The sequence below is a fragment of the Hemiscyllium ocellatum genome, chromosome 7 (genome assembly GCF_020745735.1).
Source record: "Hemiscyllium ocellatum isolate sHemOce1 chromosome 7, sHemOce1.pat.X.cur, whole genome shotgun sequence".
In the NCBI taxonomy this organism is placed as follows: domain Eukaryota; kingdom Metazoa; phylum Chordata; class Chondrichthyes; order Orectolobiformes; family Hemiscylliidae; genus Hemiscyllium; species Hemiscyllium ocellatum.
In genome coordinates this window covers 27,103,487-27,123,060 of record NC_083407.1, presented here as the reverse complement: position 1 = coordinate 27,123,060, position 19,574 = coordinate 27,103,487, and the positions used below count along the sequence as shown (strand labels likewise).

Below are 19,574 nucleotides of genomic sequence, written 5' to 3'. Positions count from 1 at the left end.
TGCCTTACAGCACCAGGGACCCGAGTTCGACTCCAGCTTCAGGTGATTGTCCGTGTGGAGTTTGCACATTCTCCCTGTGTCTGCATATGTTTCCACTGGGTGCTCTGGTTTCCACCTACAATCCAAAGATGTGCAGGTTAGGTGATTTGGCTATGCTAAATTTCCCATAGTGTTCATGGATGTGTAGGTTAAGTGCATTACTCAGGGGTAAATGTACGTGATTGGGTCTGGGTGGGATACTCTTCAGAGGGTCAGTGTGGACATTTTGGGCCAAATAGCCTGTTTTCACACTGTAGGGATTCTATGGAAATGGTACAACACAGGTCAATTAGGATAATGGGATTATGTCCTTTATTACAAGAGGTATTGAACATAGAAGTAAGAATGTTGTAGAGGGCATTTGAGAAACCATTTCTAATATTATTTGCTTTTTTTGGTCTCCTTTTTATAGGAATAGACAATTTTATTCAATCTGTTCAGATATCTCTTAAAAAATTTTTGGAGCAGATAGGACTTGAACCTGGGTCTTTTGGGCTATAAGTAAGGACACTATCACCGTACTACAAGAAGGATGTAATTAGATTGAAGGTTCAGTCAAGAGGAGGTTTACTGGAATGATATCTACAATGAGGGGGTCGTATCACCAGTATAGGTTGGAAAGTCTGGGCTTGTTTCCATTAGAGCTTGTAAGAGTGAGGGGTGACTTGATTGAAATATATAAGAACCAGAATCGCCTTTGACAAGGTGGACATGGAAAGGATGTTTCCTTTAGTGGATGAGCCCAGAATTAAGGGCACAGTTTTAAAATCATGAGCCACCCTTTTATGACAAATATTGAGATTTTTTTTCTCTCAGAGTGTTTTGCGACTTTGGAACTCTTTTCCTCATGGTGAACGCAGGGGAAATGGGGTTATTGAAGATTTTATTGTGCACATGGATAGATTCTTGTTAGGCAAGTGAATCAAAGGTTATGGGGGTAGACGTAAATGTGAAAATTGAAACACATGCAGATCAGCTGTGGAATTGTTAAATGGGGGAGCAGGCTAATGGAGCAGAATGATCTTTGTATTGTGTATGTTTGTATGCTCTCTTTGATAGCTCGGTTAGTGGGCAGAGAGTTCGCTTGCAAATAAGAGGGTGGGCAAGTTCCTGAAACTTTGGGCCAACAAATTTCCCTGCCAGCCTAGAGTTGCAGATTATGTTGTAAATGGATGACTCAAGATGGAGCTGTCCCTTCAGCAAATATGGCCAACTATGTTGGTGACTTCAGGACTGGCTTGAAGAATTGGAACACACGCCACCACCACCACCAGCAACCTCAATGTCTGGGCAGTTGCTGTGCTCCTGACGCTGCCAGGCTTTGCAAGATTCTAGTCTGCCGCTGAGAATTAGTTTTGAATTTAGCTTGATTGGCTACCCTTCCAACTGGATCCCATGCCTGAGAAAATCGCTTGAGGGTAGGATGGTGCTGGGCAAGAACCATGCCAGCTGCCAGTAAGAATAATGTGCCCACTTGGCCTCACATCAGGGCAAAGATTCTACTCTAAATTCCATTGAACACTCACTGTAGTCTTGTCATCAATCTGCCTCAGGTAAATCTCAGGCAGTTGTTTCAATAAATGTATTTAAAACAACACAGGTCTGCTCTACTGCAAAACACACCTTCATATTCTTGGCTTACATCAAGTATGCTTTGAAGGAAATTCTTCGTTGAATGTGCATTTATTTAATCTGACAGACATAGTGATATATCCATCAATGGCCTAGGCAGTTTGGTAACAAATCCTTTCAGACTGTGCACAATGTGAAGAGAAATCTTAAGAATGGAGCTGTATTCATGCATCCAAATGCAGAGAGTTGGTTAAATTCTAAGAACTTCAAATGAAAGCCGACAGCTCAACAGCAGCCAAGCTTATAAGCTTATGGGTTGTGAAAACCTATAGTTACATGGGTGTTGTAATCATGTAGTTACACTCAACATTCCATTAATAGTAGTGTCGAGATAACAAACTGTTGGTACATGAAATCCAAAGGTAATAGAGTGATAGTGAAGTCAGAGCCCATGGGATTAAAGGAATAGTGGCACAATGGATACACCTATGGTAAAGGGAAAGGGAGTAATATGAAAGGTATTTCGCAGAATGCAGGTGTTTTACACTGGCTGTTATTAGAGTCACACAGCTTTTAGATTTATGTTAATAACCTGGACTTCAGTATACGGAGTGTACAGTCAATTCTGCTATAACACACATTTCTTCAAGGTGAATTGGCTTTAACGCAATTGATGAATTTAGACAGTCATTTGTAGAACGCAAACTTTCCTTATCTGCATTGGCTATTACGTGATTCCAGCCCCATTACTTTAAATGGTGCGGCTATTGCGTGATTTTCTTATAATGTGAGGCACAAGAATGGAACTAACGTGTTATAATAGAACTGACTGTAATTTCAATGTTGGCAAACAACATGAAACTTAAGCATATTGTAAAGGACACAGACAATCTGGTGGAAATGGCCAAATTGTTATGACCCAAGTGAAATGGAGGGCTTCCCTCTTTTTAGCCCCTCTTGGTTGCTAGTAACAAGTATTTTCTTTATCTCTGTTTAACAAGTGGCAATTGCACATCAATTAAAATGTGGTACTTGTTAAAATTAAGCAATTTCCTGAATGTAAGAAAGGAATTTTATTACTTACCGAGGGAAAATAGTAAAATGTGGCATCAAATGCACACACAAACGCAAGCATAAAGTTTAAAAAAGAAGTGTACCTCATAAAAATGTGAAGAATAAAGATTATGCAGTTTAAAAGTCCTTAGATTCCTGGAGGTTTTAAGTTTTGACTTGAGACAACAGTTATTGAATTGATGGTGGGAATCCTAGCATGTAATAAAACTACTTCATTTCCTTGAGTGCTTGGGGAATGGTTGTTTCACTGACTTGCTTGTTCACTGAACATTGATTGCAAGATGATGAAGACAAAACAGGGAGACAGAAACTTTCAGTCCTTTCTTTTTGAAAAATGCATTTGTGAGCTGCAGGCGTCGCTGGCTGGCCAGCATTTACTGCCCATTCCTGGATGCCCTTAAAAAGTTGATGATGAGCTGCTGCCTTGAACCACTGCAGTCCACCTGCTGTGGGTTGACCCACAATGCTGTTAGGGAGAGATCCTAGGATTTTGACCCAGTGACAGTAAAGAATGGCAATATACTTCCAAGCCAGGATGGTGAGTGGCTTGGAGGGGAACTTGAAGGTGGTGGTGTTCCCAAGTATCTGCTTCCCTTGTCCTTCTAGATAGAAGTGGTCATGGGTTTGGAAGGTGCTATCTGAGGATCTCTAGTGAATCTCTGCAGTGCATCTTGTAGATTGTACACATTGCTGCTACTGCAATGGTGTTGGAGGGAGTGGATCTTTTTGGATTTGGAATCAATAAAGTGGGCTGCTTTGTCCGAGATGGCATCAAGCTTCTTGGGTGTTGTCAGAGCTGAACTCATCCAGGCAAGCTGTTATCAATCTGTATTTTTTCTGCTGCTCGAAAGTGATTGCTGAAATCAAGTGCATTTGTGTATTGCTGAGTCTAACTCCATTGTCCCTAGAAGCTGGATACTCCAAGACAACCTTCCATTGCCAAACGTGAACTTATTACACAAGTATGAATTACACAAGAAATATAAATTTGAAGTGTAATGTCTCGCGAAAATGTTAATTTCACCTCAGACAGTTGTTTATATCTTAGCTCCGATATAACCTGAGCTCTGAAGAACAGTCATCCAGATTTGAAACATTAGCTTGCTATCTCTCCACAGATGCTGCCTGCCCTGTTATGATTTCAAGCACTTTTTGTTTTCAGCACAGATTTCAGCATCTAAAGCAATTTGCTCCAAAGTTGTTTATCTTATGCTACTTACACAAAGCTTGACACAGTCTGTGGTCAGGTGATCACAGTAGCCATTTTTGGCCCATGTTTCTTCCTTTGCAAAACTATTTTAGTGCAAGAAATGTCTCTGATATTAAATTCAGACAATGAAAGTTAAATATTGAGAATCTACATTTTACCTTTTCTATCCTTTTTAAACTCATCTGAATTGAATTGAATTGAATTGAGCAAGTTTTGAAAAGATTTGTAGCTCAGGTTGAGGTTCTGGGTGTAGGTTTGCTCGCTGAGGTGGAAGGTTCATTTCCAGACGTTTCGTCACTCTACTAGGTATCATCTTCAGTGGGCCTCTAGGCAAAGCAGAAATTGTCAGCAGTGCTTCGCCTGGAGGCCCACTGAAGATGTTACCTAGTAGGGTGATGCAACATCTAGAAATGAACCTTCCAGGTCAGCGAGCAAACCTACGTCCTGAATTGAATTGAATTTATTGTCACGTGTACTGAGGCACAGTGAAAAGCTTTGTCTTGCAAGCAACACAGGCAGATCACAGAGTTAAGTAGCATAGATAAACAAATAATAGATAAACAGCAGCAAAAACAAGAATGCAGGTACAGGCGAATATTAAGTGCTTGTGAGTCCATTTAGTATTCTAACAACAGGAGGGTAGAAACTGTTTCAAAAGTGGCTGGTGTGTGTGTTCAGTCTTCTGTACCTTCTCCCCAATGGTAGAGATTGTAGAATAACATTGCCAGAGTGGGATGGATCTTTGAGAATGCTGGCAGCCTTTCCTTGACAGCGGGCCTAGTAGATGAATGCTATGGATGGGAGGTTGGCCTTTGTGATTGTCCAGTCTGAGTTCACTACTCTCTGCAACCATCTCTGATCTTGAATGGTGCAGTTGCCATACCAGGTAGTGATACATCCAGACAGAATGCACTCGAGGGTACACCTATAAAGGTTGGCAAGGGTATTCGCTGTCATGCCAAATTTCCTCAGCTCCCTGAGGAAGAAGAAATATTGTTGGGCCTTTGTAACCAGTGCATCCACATGAAGAGTCCAAGAAAACTTGTTAATGACCACTTCCAGGAGTTTGACACTCTCCACCCGTTCCACCTCTGTGCTGTCAATCTGTAGGGGAGCATAAATAACATCCCACCAAAAGTCAATAATGAGTTCCTTGGTTTTGCTGGCATTGAGATCTTCACAAGGAGTTTTAACTTCTTTCCTGCTAGGAACCAGTGTGACCCTCCGTGAACAGGAGTGCGCACAATCCTTCTCCCCATAATCCATAATTCACTTCCTGATAAAAATCTTTACTGCCTTAGCCTTAAATACACTTAACAACCCAACCTATACAGCCTACTGCTATGAAGGATTCCATACATTCACCACACTCTGATAGAAGAAATTCCTCCTGGTCTCTGTCTTAACTGGATAACCCCTTATATGTAGACTGTCACACAGTGGAGAATAGTCTTTCAGCATCTACCTTATCATGCCTCCCAAGAATCATTTATTTTTCAATAAGGTTGTTATTGTTCCAAACTGAAGATTGAGGGGTGACCTAAAAGAAGTTTATAAAATCTTGAGGGCATGGATAGGGTGTTTTTTTTTAGGGTGGGAGAGTCTAAAACCATAGGGAATAGTTTTACGGTGAGGGGGGAAAGATTTAAAAAGGACCTGCGGGGTAACGCAGAGGTTGGTGCATATATAGAACAAGCTGCCAGAGGAAGTGGTGGAGGTTGGTACAGTTACAATTACAACATTTTAGAGGTACCTGGATGGGTATATGAATGGGAAGGGTTTAAAGGGATATGGGCGAAATGCTCGCAAATGGGACAAGGTCAGATTGGGATGTCTGGATGGCACAGACGAGTTGGACTGAAGGGTCTATTTCCATGCAGCATGAGTCTATGACTCTGAGTTCTTGCCTAAGCTACTCAAATTCTTCTCATAAGAAAATTCATCAAAGATCCTCAAACAGTACCTTCCAGACCCACAACCCCTTCCTTTTAAAAGGACAAGGGCAACGGATACATGGGAACACCACCACCTTCAAGTTCCCCTCCAAGCCACTCACCATCCTGACTTGGAAATATATTGCTGTTCCTTCACTGGTGCTGTGGCAAAATCCTGGAATTCTCTCCCAAATGGCATTATGGGTCAAGTCAGAGCAGGTGGACTGTAGTGGTTCAAGAAGGCAGCTCACTCCCACCTTCTCAAGGGCAACAAGGGATAGGCAATAAAATGCTGGCCCAGCCAGCAGCACCCATATCCTGCAAAATGAATTAAAAATAGATTCCGTCCATGTGTGGGATGAAACTGAGTAATCTGCCTCTGATTCCAGCATATCTCGCCTTAGAAGATGGTCTCAAAATGGTTCACAGTTTTCAAGCTGTGGCCATGTACATTATTAACAAGACTTCTTGCTAGCTTTTTGTGATTCATGGAGCAAGACCCCCAATTCTCTTTCTTCTGCAGCTTTCTATAGTTTTTCTCTGTTAAAATAATATTCAGCTCTTCTATTAACCACTGATACACAAGTTCAGAAGTCACACGACACCAGGTTATTGTCCAACATGTTTATTTGAAATCACAAGCTTTCAGAGCATTGCTCCTTTGTTAGGTGAAGTGGAGGGAAGCACACAGACACAGAATTTATCGGCAGAGAAATCATTGCAAGATAATTCCAGGTAATTAAAAATGTCAAAGGATAATACAAAATGGTGTGAGTTGAGTGTTGACAGACTGAATAACAAGTCTTTGCAGGTGATCAAAAGTGTCAGACAATGTGAGTAAAGTGTCAACAGCTGAATAGCAAGTGAAGGGATGACCTGTGATCTGATTAATTGCAGCAGAAGGATTATTATTAATAGTCAACAATAAGGTGATACTAGATATAAACCAAATAGCTGGGATGACATGAAAGGTATAAGTCACATGACAAGAGTCTAACCAATGTAACAAGTAAACCAAATCTATATAAACTAATGAAAGTAAAGCGATACGGAGGAACCTTGATTATTCGAATATCAAGTATCCAAATTTCAGATTATCCGAACGGAATGGATGCAGCAGATTAGGTTGGGGGTGGAGTGGGGGTGGTATGGGCGGGGGGGCGGACAAGGTTTGGGGTACGGACAGTGTTAGGGGCAGGGTGGGCGTGGATGGGGCTGGGGGGGCAGGCACGGGTTTGGGACGGGGGTGGAGGTGGGGGCACGCGCGCAGTGTGCTGCTGCCTAGTCTCCTGAACAGGGAGCAAACTTCACAGAAAACTCCGAGCCCCAGAGGAAATCAATTAACCGAATAATCAATTACCCATCTCGCTCGAATAATTGAGGTTCCTCTGTATTAACAAGTTATCAAGGTGATGGTGTCAAAACAGAATGCTACGTTGCACGGTATTCACCCTGCGTACCATTTACAAGCTGCACAGCAATAATTCACCAAGACTCCTTTGATAGCATATTCCAAACCCATGGCCATTATTATCTAGAAGGACTAGGACTGCAGATACATAGGAATTTTACCACCTGGAAGTTCCCTTGCAAGCCATTCACCGTCCTCAATTGGAAAAATATCATCATTCCTTTAGTGTTGCTGGGTCTAAATCCTGGAACGCTTTCCCTAACAGCCCTGTGAGTGTGCCTACGGTGTGCTTGCAGTAGTTGAAAAAGTGACTCACCATTATTTTTCGAAGAACAGCTAAGGTCAGGCAATAAATGCTGGCCCAGCCACATTCCATGAACATTTCTTTTAAAAAATACTTGGGGGGAAATAGTAATAGAGGGCAATTTGCAACTCCTTAGAAAAGAATAGCATGTTTTCTAGATGTTCCAAGCTGATCAAAGAAACAGGAGGGGTTTTCATTATGCCTGTTGAACTAATTGATTTAATACGTGGAAGTTGGACTTGAGAGCTGATAATGCTAGGAATTTGAATCAATTCAGTTTTAATTCTGCATGTAAGCATTTTCACAGGATGTCCAGACATGAAGTTGCACAGAGCAATGAAGATCTGATAAATACTGCACACGAAGACCATTGTTTACACACAGAGTTTGCTTTTTACATATAATATCTGGGAGACCAATAACTTTAGACATTTAAACTTCCAGTGAATTAATTAATGGAGGACATGACAAGATGTCACAATTGAAGACATTTTACTGTAGCAAGCTGAATTCAATATTAATTAAGCACTATTTCTGTATGCAATTTTTACTTTAAATTCCAGAGCACAACTTTTTTTTTCATCCTGTCATAGGATGTTGGCTTCCACCTTTGACACTACTGCAGTCTATTCAATGCAAGTACAGTCACAGTGCTGTTAGGAAAGGAATTTCAGGATTTTTAACCCAGTAACAGTGAAGGAATAGTATCAAATCGGATGAGGTGCCACTTGGGGATGCTCCTTTGCATGTGCTGCTCTGATCTTTCTAAGTTAAAAATCACACAACGCCAGCTTAGAGTCAAACAGGTTTAATTGGAAGCACTAGCTTTCAGAGTGCTACTCCTTCACCTGACAAAGGAGCAGTGCTCTGAAAGCTAGTGCTTCCAATTAAACCTGTTGGACTCTAACCTGGTGTTGTGTGATTTGTAACTTTGCACATTCCAGTCTAACACCGGCATCTCCAAATCATAACTGATCTTTCTAGCTAGTGGAGTTTGTGGTTTGTGCCACCAGGGGATCCTTGGTGACTTGCCACATGCCTCTTGTAGATGATATGCACAATATTCCTGAACTGCATTTTGCAGATGATGGACAAGCCAAGGGGAATCAGAGGATTATAAAAATGGCAAGTTTAAACCACAACTGTTTATAACCCAACATCTTCAACTTTTTTTCTGAGACTTTGGACACTCATAGTCAAACTCACTGTTAACACACAAGCTGCTGCCATTGTCTCCAAGCGTAATTACCTTGTACTGTCTTGTCAGTAAAATAACCTGAATCCTCTTTAATTTCTAACAATCCAAACACCCAGGCTTGGTGTTGGGCAGACTTTTAATCTGCCTGACTTCTTTTTATCGTAAATTAAAGACAGTCTCAAAACATAACAATCTTCTAAACCATATAATTGTATAACATGTGGTTATGAATCAACTGTAATCCCATTGCCATTTTTAAATTATACATAAGAAATATCCAGTGAACAAAGATATAATAATGGGTTGGATTAACCAATTTCTAATATAATGAAAATCTGTCTATTTAAAAACTGAATATAAAGCATTTTAAACATTTGAAGAAGCCTTTAATTCTGATTGATCTCTCTGTATGTTCGTGAGTCCATTCTCTCTGTATTAATAGTGGATAAATAGGATAGAATTAGCAAACTTGAAGATTTAGAATCAAAGTAAACACTTGTCTGTAAATGCAAAATCATTTTTGATTTTTAATTAAGCTCATGTTTAGAATACCAGAAGAATCACGATGCTAGTTAGTTGATTCTCCTCTCTCCTAATGTGAATTGCTAACCCTCCAGTTGTTAACCTACAGAACACTGAGACGTAGAAACGAAGAACAGGAGTAGGCATTTGGCTCTTCAAAACTGCGCTGCATTCAATCTGATCAAGGCTGAGCCTCGATCTCAATGCCATGTTCTCACTTTCTCCCAAGGCCCCTTGATGCCTGCTGTGTGCAACTTTGAAGAAAATTCATTGCAACATTAAAAGATTGTGTGTTTTGTAATTTTCTTTGAATGTTTCTTTTTATGGGTAGTCCCTGATTTATGATATCTGGCTTATGAATGCTTATACTTACATCCCTGTATGGAATCAGATTTGTAACTTTAAAGATCCAACATACTAAAATTTCCTGTATTTACAAATATCTACTTTATCCTGCATTGTGTTCCAAATAGCATACAAATGGATTTGCAAACAGAAACTCATGAATGGAACCTGTTTACAACCAGGGACAGTCTGTACTAGATGCAAAAATATTGAAACTGGGAGGAAAAGCCTCTATTTTCAGTCTGGCACCAATTGGGGAATGAATCTCTCTGCTTTCCAATTGCTGTAGGAAGGCAGTGCTTTGCAAGGATTGGCCAACCAATGGCTGGGGGTTGGAGACAAATCATGTGATAACCTCCAGGAATATATTTCGTCACAGTTGGCAACCCTACCTGAAATAACTTCACAGAGGCCAGTATACCATCACCAAATCACCCTTTATTGACTTGTGCAAAGGCCTTGACACTGAACTAAGTCCCTCAGAGCTAGCTCTCAGAATGAACAGAACCTCTGACACTCCTATTTGTATCTGTCAGCCAGGGATTCCTGATTGGACCAGATTAACAGCCCCAATCAGGGAACTCATTTTCTATGAGATCCACCTGGCTGACCTTGTTACAGTCACTGCATTAACTTCTCTCCCACCTCAATGTGTCCATTGAATCCCAGCAGCAGCCAATGCAATACAGCATTTGTGACTGAAATACTCACAGCACCAGGCAGCCTCACTCTTCCTTATGATAAAAGTTGCTTTATTGTGCATCCCTGCCCAACTTATCAATGCTCTTTCAATGGCAGCTCATCAACAAGTCAATACAAAGTTAGACATATGGCATTAAAATTAAATTGAAGTACTTTGGTCAGTTGTCATGTATGTTGCAGAAGTGGATTATGTAAAAAAAAAATGTTAAATGGATAACTGATGCCAAGTTTCTCTCTGTCTTCTGCCTATTCCAGTTTTGCCATTGCTGGGATCATGACAATAGATTTTCAATGATGGTTTGGGTCAGTAAGGATCTAATTGATCATTAGAAAAGTGATGGAAGTTATCATCGAAAGTGCTATCAAGCAGCACTTCCTTAGCGATAATCTATTCGCTGCTGCCCAGTTGGTGTTCCACCAGGGCACTCAACTCCTGCCCTCATTCCAGCCTTAGTTCAAACATGAGCAAAGGAGCTGAATTCAGAGATGAGGCAAGAGTGACTACCCCTGACATCAAGGCCACATTTAACCATATGCATCATTGTGCTCGACAGATACCAAATCTTGCAGCAGTTCAAGAGGTAGGTCTCCATCTTCTTCTCAAGAGGAAGTAGGTAGGGGCAATAAATGCTGGCTTAGCCAGCAATGCCCACATCCTATAAATGAATGAAATAAAAACATATTTACTTACTGAAATACAGCAGTTAGTACTGTCAATAGAAAGTGTTGCTTGGCTCCCTCAATGATCCCCAAGTACACTTAACATTTTGTTTGGTGGGCATTGCAGAAGAGGATCGCAGGTCTCTGCCTTTCCAGCTGGCTCATAAATCACTGCAACCTCAACCAGCTCCCTGCCCAGTCAGAGCAAGGAAAAGTGGAATAGAAAACCGAAATTCTGCATGATAACCGGAGTAAATCCTCCAGAAGCGAGTTTCTTATTTATAGAAATGAACTCCATTAAGGTGCAGTGTTTTCTTTTTCTTGTAGGTGCACCTGCTAATCCTCGTTGATATTGCCAGATACTATGCCCATAACTCACTATCCTGCAAGAGTTGTCCTCATCCAGCTCCTTATCCTCCTTGTGGATCGTGTGTTCACCAGAAATGTCAACTTTCATAACGTGAGGCCACCAATGTCCCGTAAGTAATTCTGACAATTGCAGAGTGGTGGATATTTTTGGCATTGCAACATCTTCTTGTTTTGGGTTGAATCTGCTACCTCAGGGTGATACACCGATTCTCCTGATCCTCGGCTCCTGCTTGACCTGCTGCACTTTTCCAGCACCCCTCCCTCGACTTTGATTTCCCAACATCTGCAGTCCTCACTCTCTCCGAGTTGATTTTAACCTTAATGCAAAACCTCTTCCAAGAATGCCTCCCTTGAAGAAATTCTCCTCTTCTGTCTACAAGGATCTCAGTGAGTCTCTCTCTCTCTCTCACTGCACTCCCATGTCATCTGTCTCTCCACCCACTCGGTTCACAGCTTCATTCCTGATGAAGGGCTCTTGCCCGAAGCATCAACTCTCCTGCTCCTCGGATGCTGCCTGACCTGCTGTGCTTTTCCAGCACCACACTCTTGACTCTGATCTCCAGCATCTGCAGTCCTCACTTTCTCCTGATATTAGCTGATGGCAACCCCACACTATATTGGGAACAGGAAACGGACTTTGATTAGATTTTCCAAATAATGATGGTGGAAGAGTTCTCAAAGCTGGAGAGCTGAAGGAAGCCTTCCGCCATTGAAGGAGCTGGAGCCTGTCATTACAAACAAAAAGGAAAATGGCCTACAACCAATGTGAGGCATTCTCTCAGCACTTTCAAGACATTTGTAATAGAAACTACCAACAGACCACCATTGTCAAATGTGTTTAGGAAACTCTGAGGGCCCTCAAAGTGATATTGGAGCACTGGTCACCATCATCCAGCCACAGCAGTAATCCCAATGTCACAGGCTGGGGGCTTTCAGGAAGACTGGAAACATCTATTTTGTGTCTGATTAATTTGATTTGATTTCATTTCTTAATTGACTAAACTTGCCTTCATTGTTTGGAACATTGAGTATAGGAGGTAGGATGTTATATTGCAGCTGTCTAGGACGTTGGTGAGGCCACTTTAAGAATACTGTGTACAATGCCGGTCACCCTGCTGGAGGACGGATGTTGTTAAACTTGAAAGGGTGCAGAAAAGATTTATTAGGATTGCAGGGTTTGAGCTATAGGAAGAGGCTGAATAGGCTGGGGCTTTTTTCCCTGCAGCATTGGAGGCTCAGAGGTGACCTTATAGAGAGGTTTATAAAATCATGAGGGACATGTATAGGGTAAATAGCCAAGGTCTTTTTCCTAGGGTGGGGGGTGTCCAAAACTCAAGGGCATAGGTTTAAGGTCAGGGGGAAAAGATTTTAAAAAGTCCCAAAGGGTAACCTTTTCAATAACAACAACAACAACAAAAACAGAAATTGCTGGAAAAGCTCAGCAAGTCTGGCAGCATCTGTGGATTAACACTGAGTTCTCTCTACCTCTCTCCACAGATGCTGCCAGACCTGCTGAGCTTTTCCAGGAATTTCTGTTTTTGTTTCTGATTCCCAGCATCCACAGTTAGTGGGTAAATTTATCACGCAGAGGGTGGTGCGCGTATGGAATGAGCTGTTAGAGGAAGTAATGGAGGCTGGTACAATTACAACATCTGGATAGGTACATGTATAGGAAAGGTTTAGAGGGATATGGGCCAAATGCTGGCAAATGAGAGTAGATAAGTTTAGGATATCTGATTGTCATGGACGAGTTGGACCAAAGGATCTGTTTCCGTGCTGTACATTTCTATGATTCCATGACTTACACAGTTGCTCTGAATCACCTTCCACATTATAATGTATACCTATATCAATCTGGCTGAAGCTGATAACCAACGTGTCTTAGAGCCCTGAATGTTGCTGGAGCAGTCATTACAACTCCTAAAAAACTCACACAGTGACTGGATATTTCATTTTTACTGCTGTCAAACTGTAAGTGCTGAATACAGTGAACTCGCCTTTAAAGTCTCCTTTATAGGTTATGATTGAAACCATCTTGTCTGAATCTGGGGCTATTTATTAGTGATCAAAAGTACTGTGTTTCAGTGAGGGATCACAAGACGTCTGCAATCTAGATCCTTGGGAGCAATATGACATTGGTTGAGTGTTTTCATGGTAAGTCCCCTGATGAATGTTCCCTCTCTATTCATTATTTACACATAATTTCATTTTCCTTGTTGTTATTTCACAATGGTTAAAATAAAAATACCGCCCATGCATTAAATCTCAAGGGACAATAGGTAGCATTATGTAAAAACAAAATACACCATGGATGCTGGAAATCTGAAATATAAACATATGAAATATATAAAGTGCTGGTGAAAATTAGCAGGTCAGGCAGCATCTGTCCTGCCGCAGTATAGCCTTTTCTCAAGTTAGGTATTTGTTGCCTGTCGAATCTAAGCCTGGACCCAAAGAAACTGAAGACTGCCTCCTGCTGGGAAATGGCACTTTTCTTAGCTCTGTTATCAGATCAGGCCTTTCTCTAGATTTGCACTCTAACTACAGTAAAACAAAGGAAGCAACTACACCAGAGTGATACAGTTGTGGTGTAAGTATATACCTTCTCATTCACTCACCGTAGTCTGGGGAAAGTGTTTCATTCAAAGTAGTTTTCAATCCAGTGATACAAAACTTCTGGCTTGTTTTATTCAGAGCTGGTCAAAAGTCTTTATGGAAGATATCAATCATCTCGGCACTGGCTTGTAGTGCTCTTGATACCTTGTTTGTCCTGCAGAACGATTAGCTGGCCCCAATATCCTGAACTTCCTCTCTTTTCCACAGCGACTCCATTTCCAAACAGCTTCAAGTGCTTCACTTGCAACAATGCTTTGAACAACTATGAGTGTAACAGATGGGCTGAAGACAAGTGGTGCCCGCAGCGTGAGTATCTTTTAGCAAAATGGATGTGATTGTTGAATTCACCAGAGTTCTTATGGGAGATTTTACAGCTTAAGATCTGATTGATAATCTAAAAGTTTCTTTTGTAAATAGTTTGTTTCGAAAGCAGTAACTATTTGTTTTACTTTGAACAATTAAATAAGGCTCCAATAAGTCAGTCAGTGTGACAGGATGTTTTATTTTTACACGGTATTTATCAACTGATAAATCAAGCAATCGTGTGTAGTTCTGTTGTTTGTTTAAATTATTTTGTTCAATGTTTTAAGTTATAGATAACAAATGCTAACATTGAGCCAACTGCTATTACAAAACATAGTTAGGCTTTCTGAGGAAATAATCATTTGTATTGAAGTGTAAATATTGATTGTTTACTGTTGGCAACCATTGTTCTGCAGTTTAATCTTTTTCTTGTGTTCCGTGTGTTATGGATAATATTGAGAGTGAACGGATGAACCTGTTCCCTAACTATCAATGCAGATTGCTTTCAAAAAGAAAGTGTATGTTTCTTTAGCCCCGACTGTACAGTCAATTTGAATAACCAGCAAATTATCTTTTGAAAATTTAAATGAAGGGTGTTATTTCTTACCATATTCACTCTGAACGTGTAACTCTATATGTCAATCACACATCACTCAACCCAAAGAAATGGATCTTTCAGCAAGTTGCAAAGTTAGTTCCTTAGACCACCATATTAATAGGAGCTCTGTTTTCTACCTGGGTAGACTTGAAAAGGAACAGGTTTGGGGACCTTACAATGTTTAAAGGCAGAGATGTTTCTGCTTATGCTGCTCCTGTTTCTTTTGGCATCATTTGCAGAGTAACCAACTTATCACTGGGGTTCTTGGGGCAATAGATTCTTTATCTGGGTTTTGATCATTAAAATAAAGATCTGCTTCATCTGAAACAGGTCAAAGCTTTACCTCGGGTTTCTTCCCTCAGATGCTGCCATACCTTTGCCAGCAATTTTTGTTTCTGTTTCAGTTTTGGTCATAGAGTCATACAGCACAAAGACAGATCCTTCACTCCAACCAGTCTATACCGAACATAATCTGAAACTAAACTCATCACACCTGCCTGCTCCTAGCCCATATCCCTCCAAACATTTCCTATTTATGTATACATCCAAATGTCTTTGTGTAGGGTTGTTAAGAAAGCATATGGTGTTTTGGCTTTCATTAACAGGGGGATCAAGTTTAAGATCGCAAGGTTTTACTGCAGCTCTACAAGTCCCTGGTGAGACCACACTTGGAATATTGTGTCCAGTTCTGGTCGCCCTACTATCGGAAAGATACAGAGGCTTTGGAGAGGGTGCAAAGAAGGTTTACCAGGATGCTGCCTGGATTGGAGGGGTTGCCTTATGAAGAAAGGTTGAATAAGCTCTGACTTTTCTCTCTGGAGAGAATGAGGAAGTGAGGAGACCTGATCGAGGTATACAAAGTAATGAGTGGAATAGATAGAGTCAATAGCCAGAGACTTTTCCCTAGGATTGAGTGGTACGAGGAGTCATAGTTTGAAGATATTAGGAGGAAGGTATAAAGGAGATGTCAGAGTTGGGTTCTTTATGCAGAGAGTTGTGAATGCATGGAATGCGTTGCCAGCTGTGGTGTTGGAAGCAGAGTCATTGGGGACATTTAAGCGACTGCTGGACATGCACATGGATAGCAGTGAGTTGATGGGTGTGCAGGTTAAGTTACTATATTTTACATTAGGATGAAACCTCGGCACAACATCGTGGGCCAAAGGGCCTGTTCTGTGCTGTACTTCTCTATGTTCGAAATGTTGTAATTGTACACACATCCACCACTTCATGAGAAAGTTCATTCCACACATGAATCACCCTCTGTGTTATAAAAATTTCCTGTCACGTCTTTTTTAAATCTCTCTTCTCTAACCATAAAAATTTGCCCCCAGTCTTGAAATCCACCATCCGAGGGAAAAGGCAATTACCAGTAACTCTATCTATACCTCTAATTATTTTATACATTTCCATCCGGTCACCTCTCCAACTCCTATGCTCTAGTGGAAAAAGTCCCAGCCTATCCAGCCTTTCTTTATAACTCAAACCGTCCACACCCAGCAATATCCTGGTAAATCTCTTCTGAACCCTCTCCAGCTTAATAATATCCTTCCACAGACATCTATTATAAACCGACTGACTCCCACAGCTACCTGGACTACACCTCCTCCCACCCTGCCCCCTGTAAAAACGCCATCCCATATTCCCAATTCCTTCGTCTCCGCCGCATCTGCTCCCAGGAGGACCAATTCCAACACCGCACAACCCAGATGGCCTCCTTCTTCAAGGACCGCAGATTCCCCCCAGACGTGATCGACGATGCCCTCCACCGCATCTCCTCCACTTCCCGCTCCTCCGCCCTTGAGCCCCGCTCCTCCAACTGCCACCAAGACAGAACCCCACTGGTTCTCACCTACCACCCCACCAACCTGCGCATACAACGTATTATCCGCCGCCATTTCCGCCACCTCCAAACGGACCCCACCACCAAGGATATATTTCCCTCCCCTCCCCTATCAGCGTTCCGCAAGGACCACTCCCTTCGTGACTCCCTTGTCAGATCCACACCCCCCACCAACCCAACCTCCACCCCCGGCACCTTCCCCTGCAACCGCAGGAAATGTAAAACTTGCGCCCACACCTCCACACTCACTTCCCTCCAAGGCCCCAAGGGATCCTTCCATATCCGCCACAAGTTCACCTGTACCTCCACACACATCATCTATTGCATCCGCTGCACCCGATGTGGCCTCCTCTATATTGGTGAGACAGGCCGCTTACTTGCGGAACGCTTCAGAGAACACCTCTGGGCCGCCCGAACCAACCAACCCAATCACCCCGTGGCTCAACACTTTAACTCCCCCTCCCACTCCACCGAGGACATGCAGGTCCTTGGACTCCTCCACCGGCAGAACACAACTACACGACGGCTGGAGGAGGAGCGCCTCATCTTCCGCCTGGGAACCCTCCAACCACAAGGTATGAATTCAGATTTCTCCAGCTTCCTCATTTCCCCGCCCCCCACCTTGTCTCAGTCGGTTCCCTCAACTCAGCACCGCCCTCCTAACCTGCAATCCTCTTCCTGACCTCTCCGCCCCCACCCCACTCCGGCCTATCACCCTCACCTTGACCTCCTTCCACCTATCCCACCTCCATCGCCCCTCCCCCTAGTCCCTCCTCCCTACCTTTTATCTCAGCCGGCTTGGCTCTCTCTCTCTTATTCCTGATGAAGGGCTTATGCTCGAAACGTCGAATTCTCTATTCCTGAGATGCTGCCTAACCTGCTGTGCTTTGACCAGCAACACATTTGCAGCAATATCCTTCCTCTAACTGGGAGACCAGAAATGGACACAGTATTCCAGAAGAGGCCTCACCAATGTCCTGTACATCCTCAACATGACTTTCCAACCATGATACTCAAAGGAATGAGCAATAGAGGCAAGCGTACCAAATGTCTTTATGAATACCCTGTCTATATGTGTTGCAAACTTCAAAGAATTATGTACCTGTATCCCTAGGTCCCTCTGTTCTGCAACACTACCCAAGGCCCTACCATTAACTGTACGGCCTTGTTTATAGTATAAAAATGCAATACCTCACATTTATCTAGATTTAACATCATCTGCCATTTTTCAGCCCATTGACGCATTTGATCAAGATCCCTTTGTAATCTTAGGAAACGTTCTTCACTGTCTACTATGCCAGCAATTTTAGTGTCATCTGCAAACTTACTAACCATGATTTCTATATTCTCATCCATATCATTTATACATGTGATCCTTGGTACACAACAGGGAATGTATGGTGCCCACTCACATTTACTTATGATCTAACTTATGATTATGATTTAAATTATGGTTTTTCTGCAACGGTGTAAAATTTCAGGCCAAGAGACAGTGAGTGTAGTAGTCCATAGATTGCTGAATCCATAAATGTTAGGAAGTGTGAATTCCACAAATGATTTCACCTGAGTATGTCTATTCATAGAATCCCTACAGTGTGGAGACAGGCCATTTGGCCTATCAAGTCCACATTGACCCTGCAAAGAGCATCCTACTCAGATCCACCCCATCCTTGCAACCCTGCCTTTCCCATAGCTAACTCACTAGCGTACATATCCCTGGACACTGTGGGCAGTTTAGATGGCCAATCCATCTAACCTCCACATCTTTGGACTGTGGGAGGAAACCGGAGCACCCAAAAGAAACCAAAACAGATACAGGGAGAATGCAAAAGTTCCACACAGACAGTTGCCTGAGGGTGAAATCAAATCTGTCTCCCTGTGCCACCCAGTGGAGACGTCCCACCTATGGCCAATTTCTTAGGAATTTCATAGAGGCTTGAGACTCTTGAGTCTGTGAGAATTGAAAACATTCACTGATTCTTGTCAACGGTCAGAATGGTCTTTTGACATCTGTATTTTTAGAAGAAAAGCTTGTTTGTTTCAGAAAAGTATATACTGATTGCAGTCTATGATCGAATTAATGAATATGCCTTTACGAGATGTGTGTTGGAAGGATGAGATATATTGGGAAGTTTCCAAGAGCCCAAACACACCTTCCAGATGAAGCAGTGCTTTACCTGCACTTCATTCAAATTGCTGCTCACAATGTGGTCTCCTCAACATTGGGGAAAACCAAGTGTAGACTGGGTGACTGCTTTGCAGAACACTTGCATTCTGTCTGCAAAAAAGACCCTGAACTTCTTGTTGCCAGCCACTTCAACATACCCCCCTGTCCCCTGACCAATATCTCTGTGGTAGGCTTGCTGCAGTGCTCCAGTGAAGCTCAGCGCAAGCTGCAAGAACAGCACCTCATTTTCCGCTTGGGGACACTACAGCCCTCTGGATTCAATATCAAGTTCAATAACTTTAGGGCTTGAGCTCTCCCATGTCCTAGCCCCTACCCCTGCATACCAGGCTTTTCATCACATAGTCTGCTATTGCACACAACCCATTGTTAGCCACTAACAGTTTCCATTAATAGCTATTTACCCTCCTCACCAGTTCATTATCCATGCCTTTGTCTGTCTTACTATCAAAAACAAAGACCAAAGAACAATACAGCACAGGAACAGGTCCTTCGGCCCTCCAAGCCTGTGCTGATCCAGATCCTCTATCTAAACCTGCTGCCTATTTTCTAAAGATCTGTATCCCCTTGCTCCCTGCCCATTCATGTATCTGTCTGGGTACATCTTAAATGACGGTATCATTTCTGCTCCTATCACCTCCACTGGCAATCCTAGGCATCCACCACTCTCTGCGTAAAGAACTTTCCAC

At 42.3% G+C, this 19,574-nt stretch overlaps 1 protein-coding gene across 5 annotated transcripts in view; it reads left to right on the top strand.

Annotated features, from left to right (window-relative positions):
* lypd6b (LY6/PLAUR domain containing 6B) overlaps positions 1-19,574 on the top strand; it is a 173,516-nt gene that overhangs the window by 139,954 nt on the left and 13,988 nt on the right. For all 5 annotated transcript variants that reach the window (XM_060827819.1, XM_060827821.1, XM_060827820.1 and 2 more), the window contains 2 exons: positions 11,299-11,450; positions 14,164-14,262. In XM_060827819.1, coding sequence (XP_060683802.1) covers positions 11,336-11,450; positions 14,164-14,262 — 214 coding nt within the window. In that variant the 5' untranslated portion in view covers positions 11,299-11,335. The remainder of the gene's footprint in view (positions 1-11,298; positions 11,451-14,163; positions 14,263-19,574) is intronic.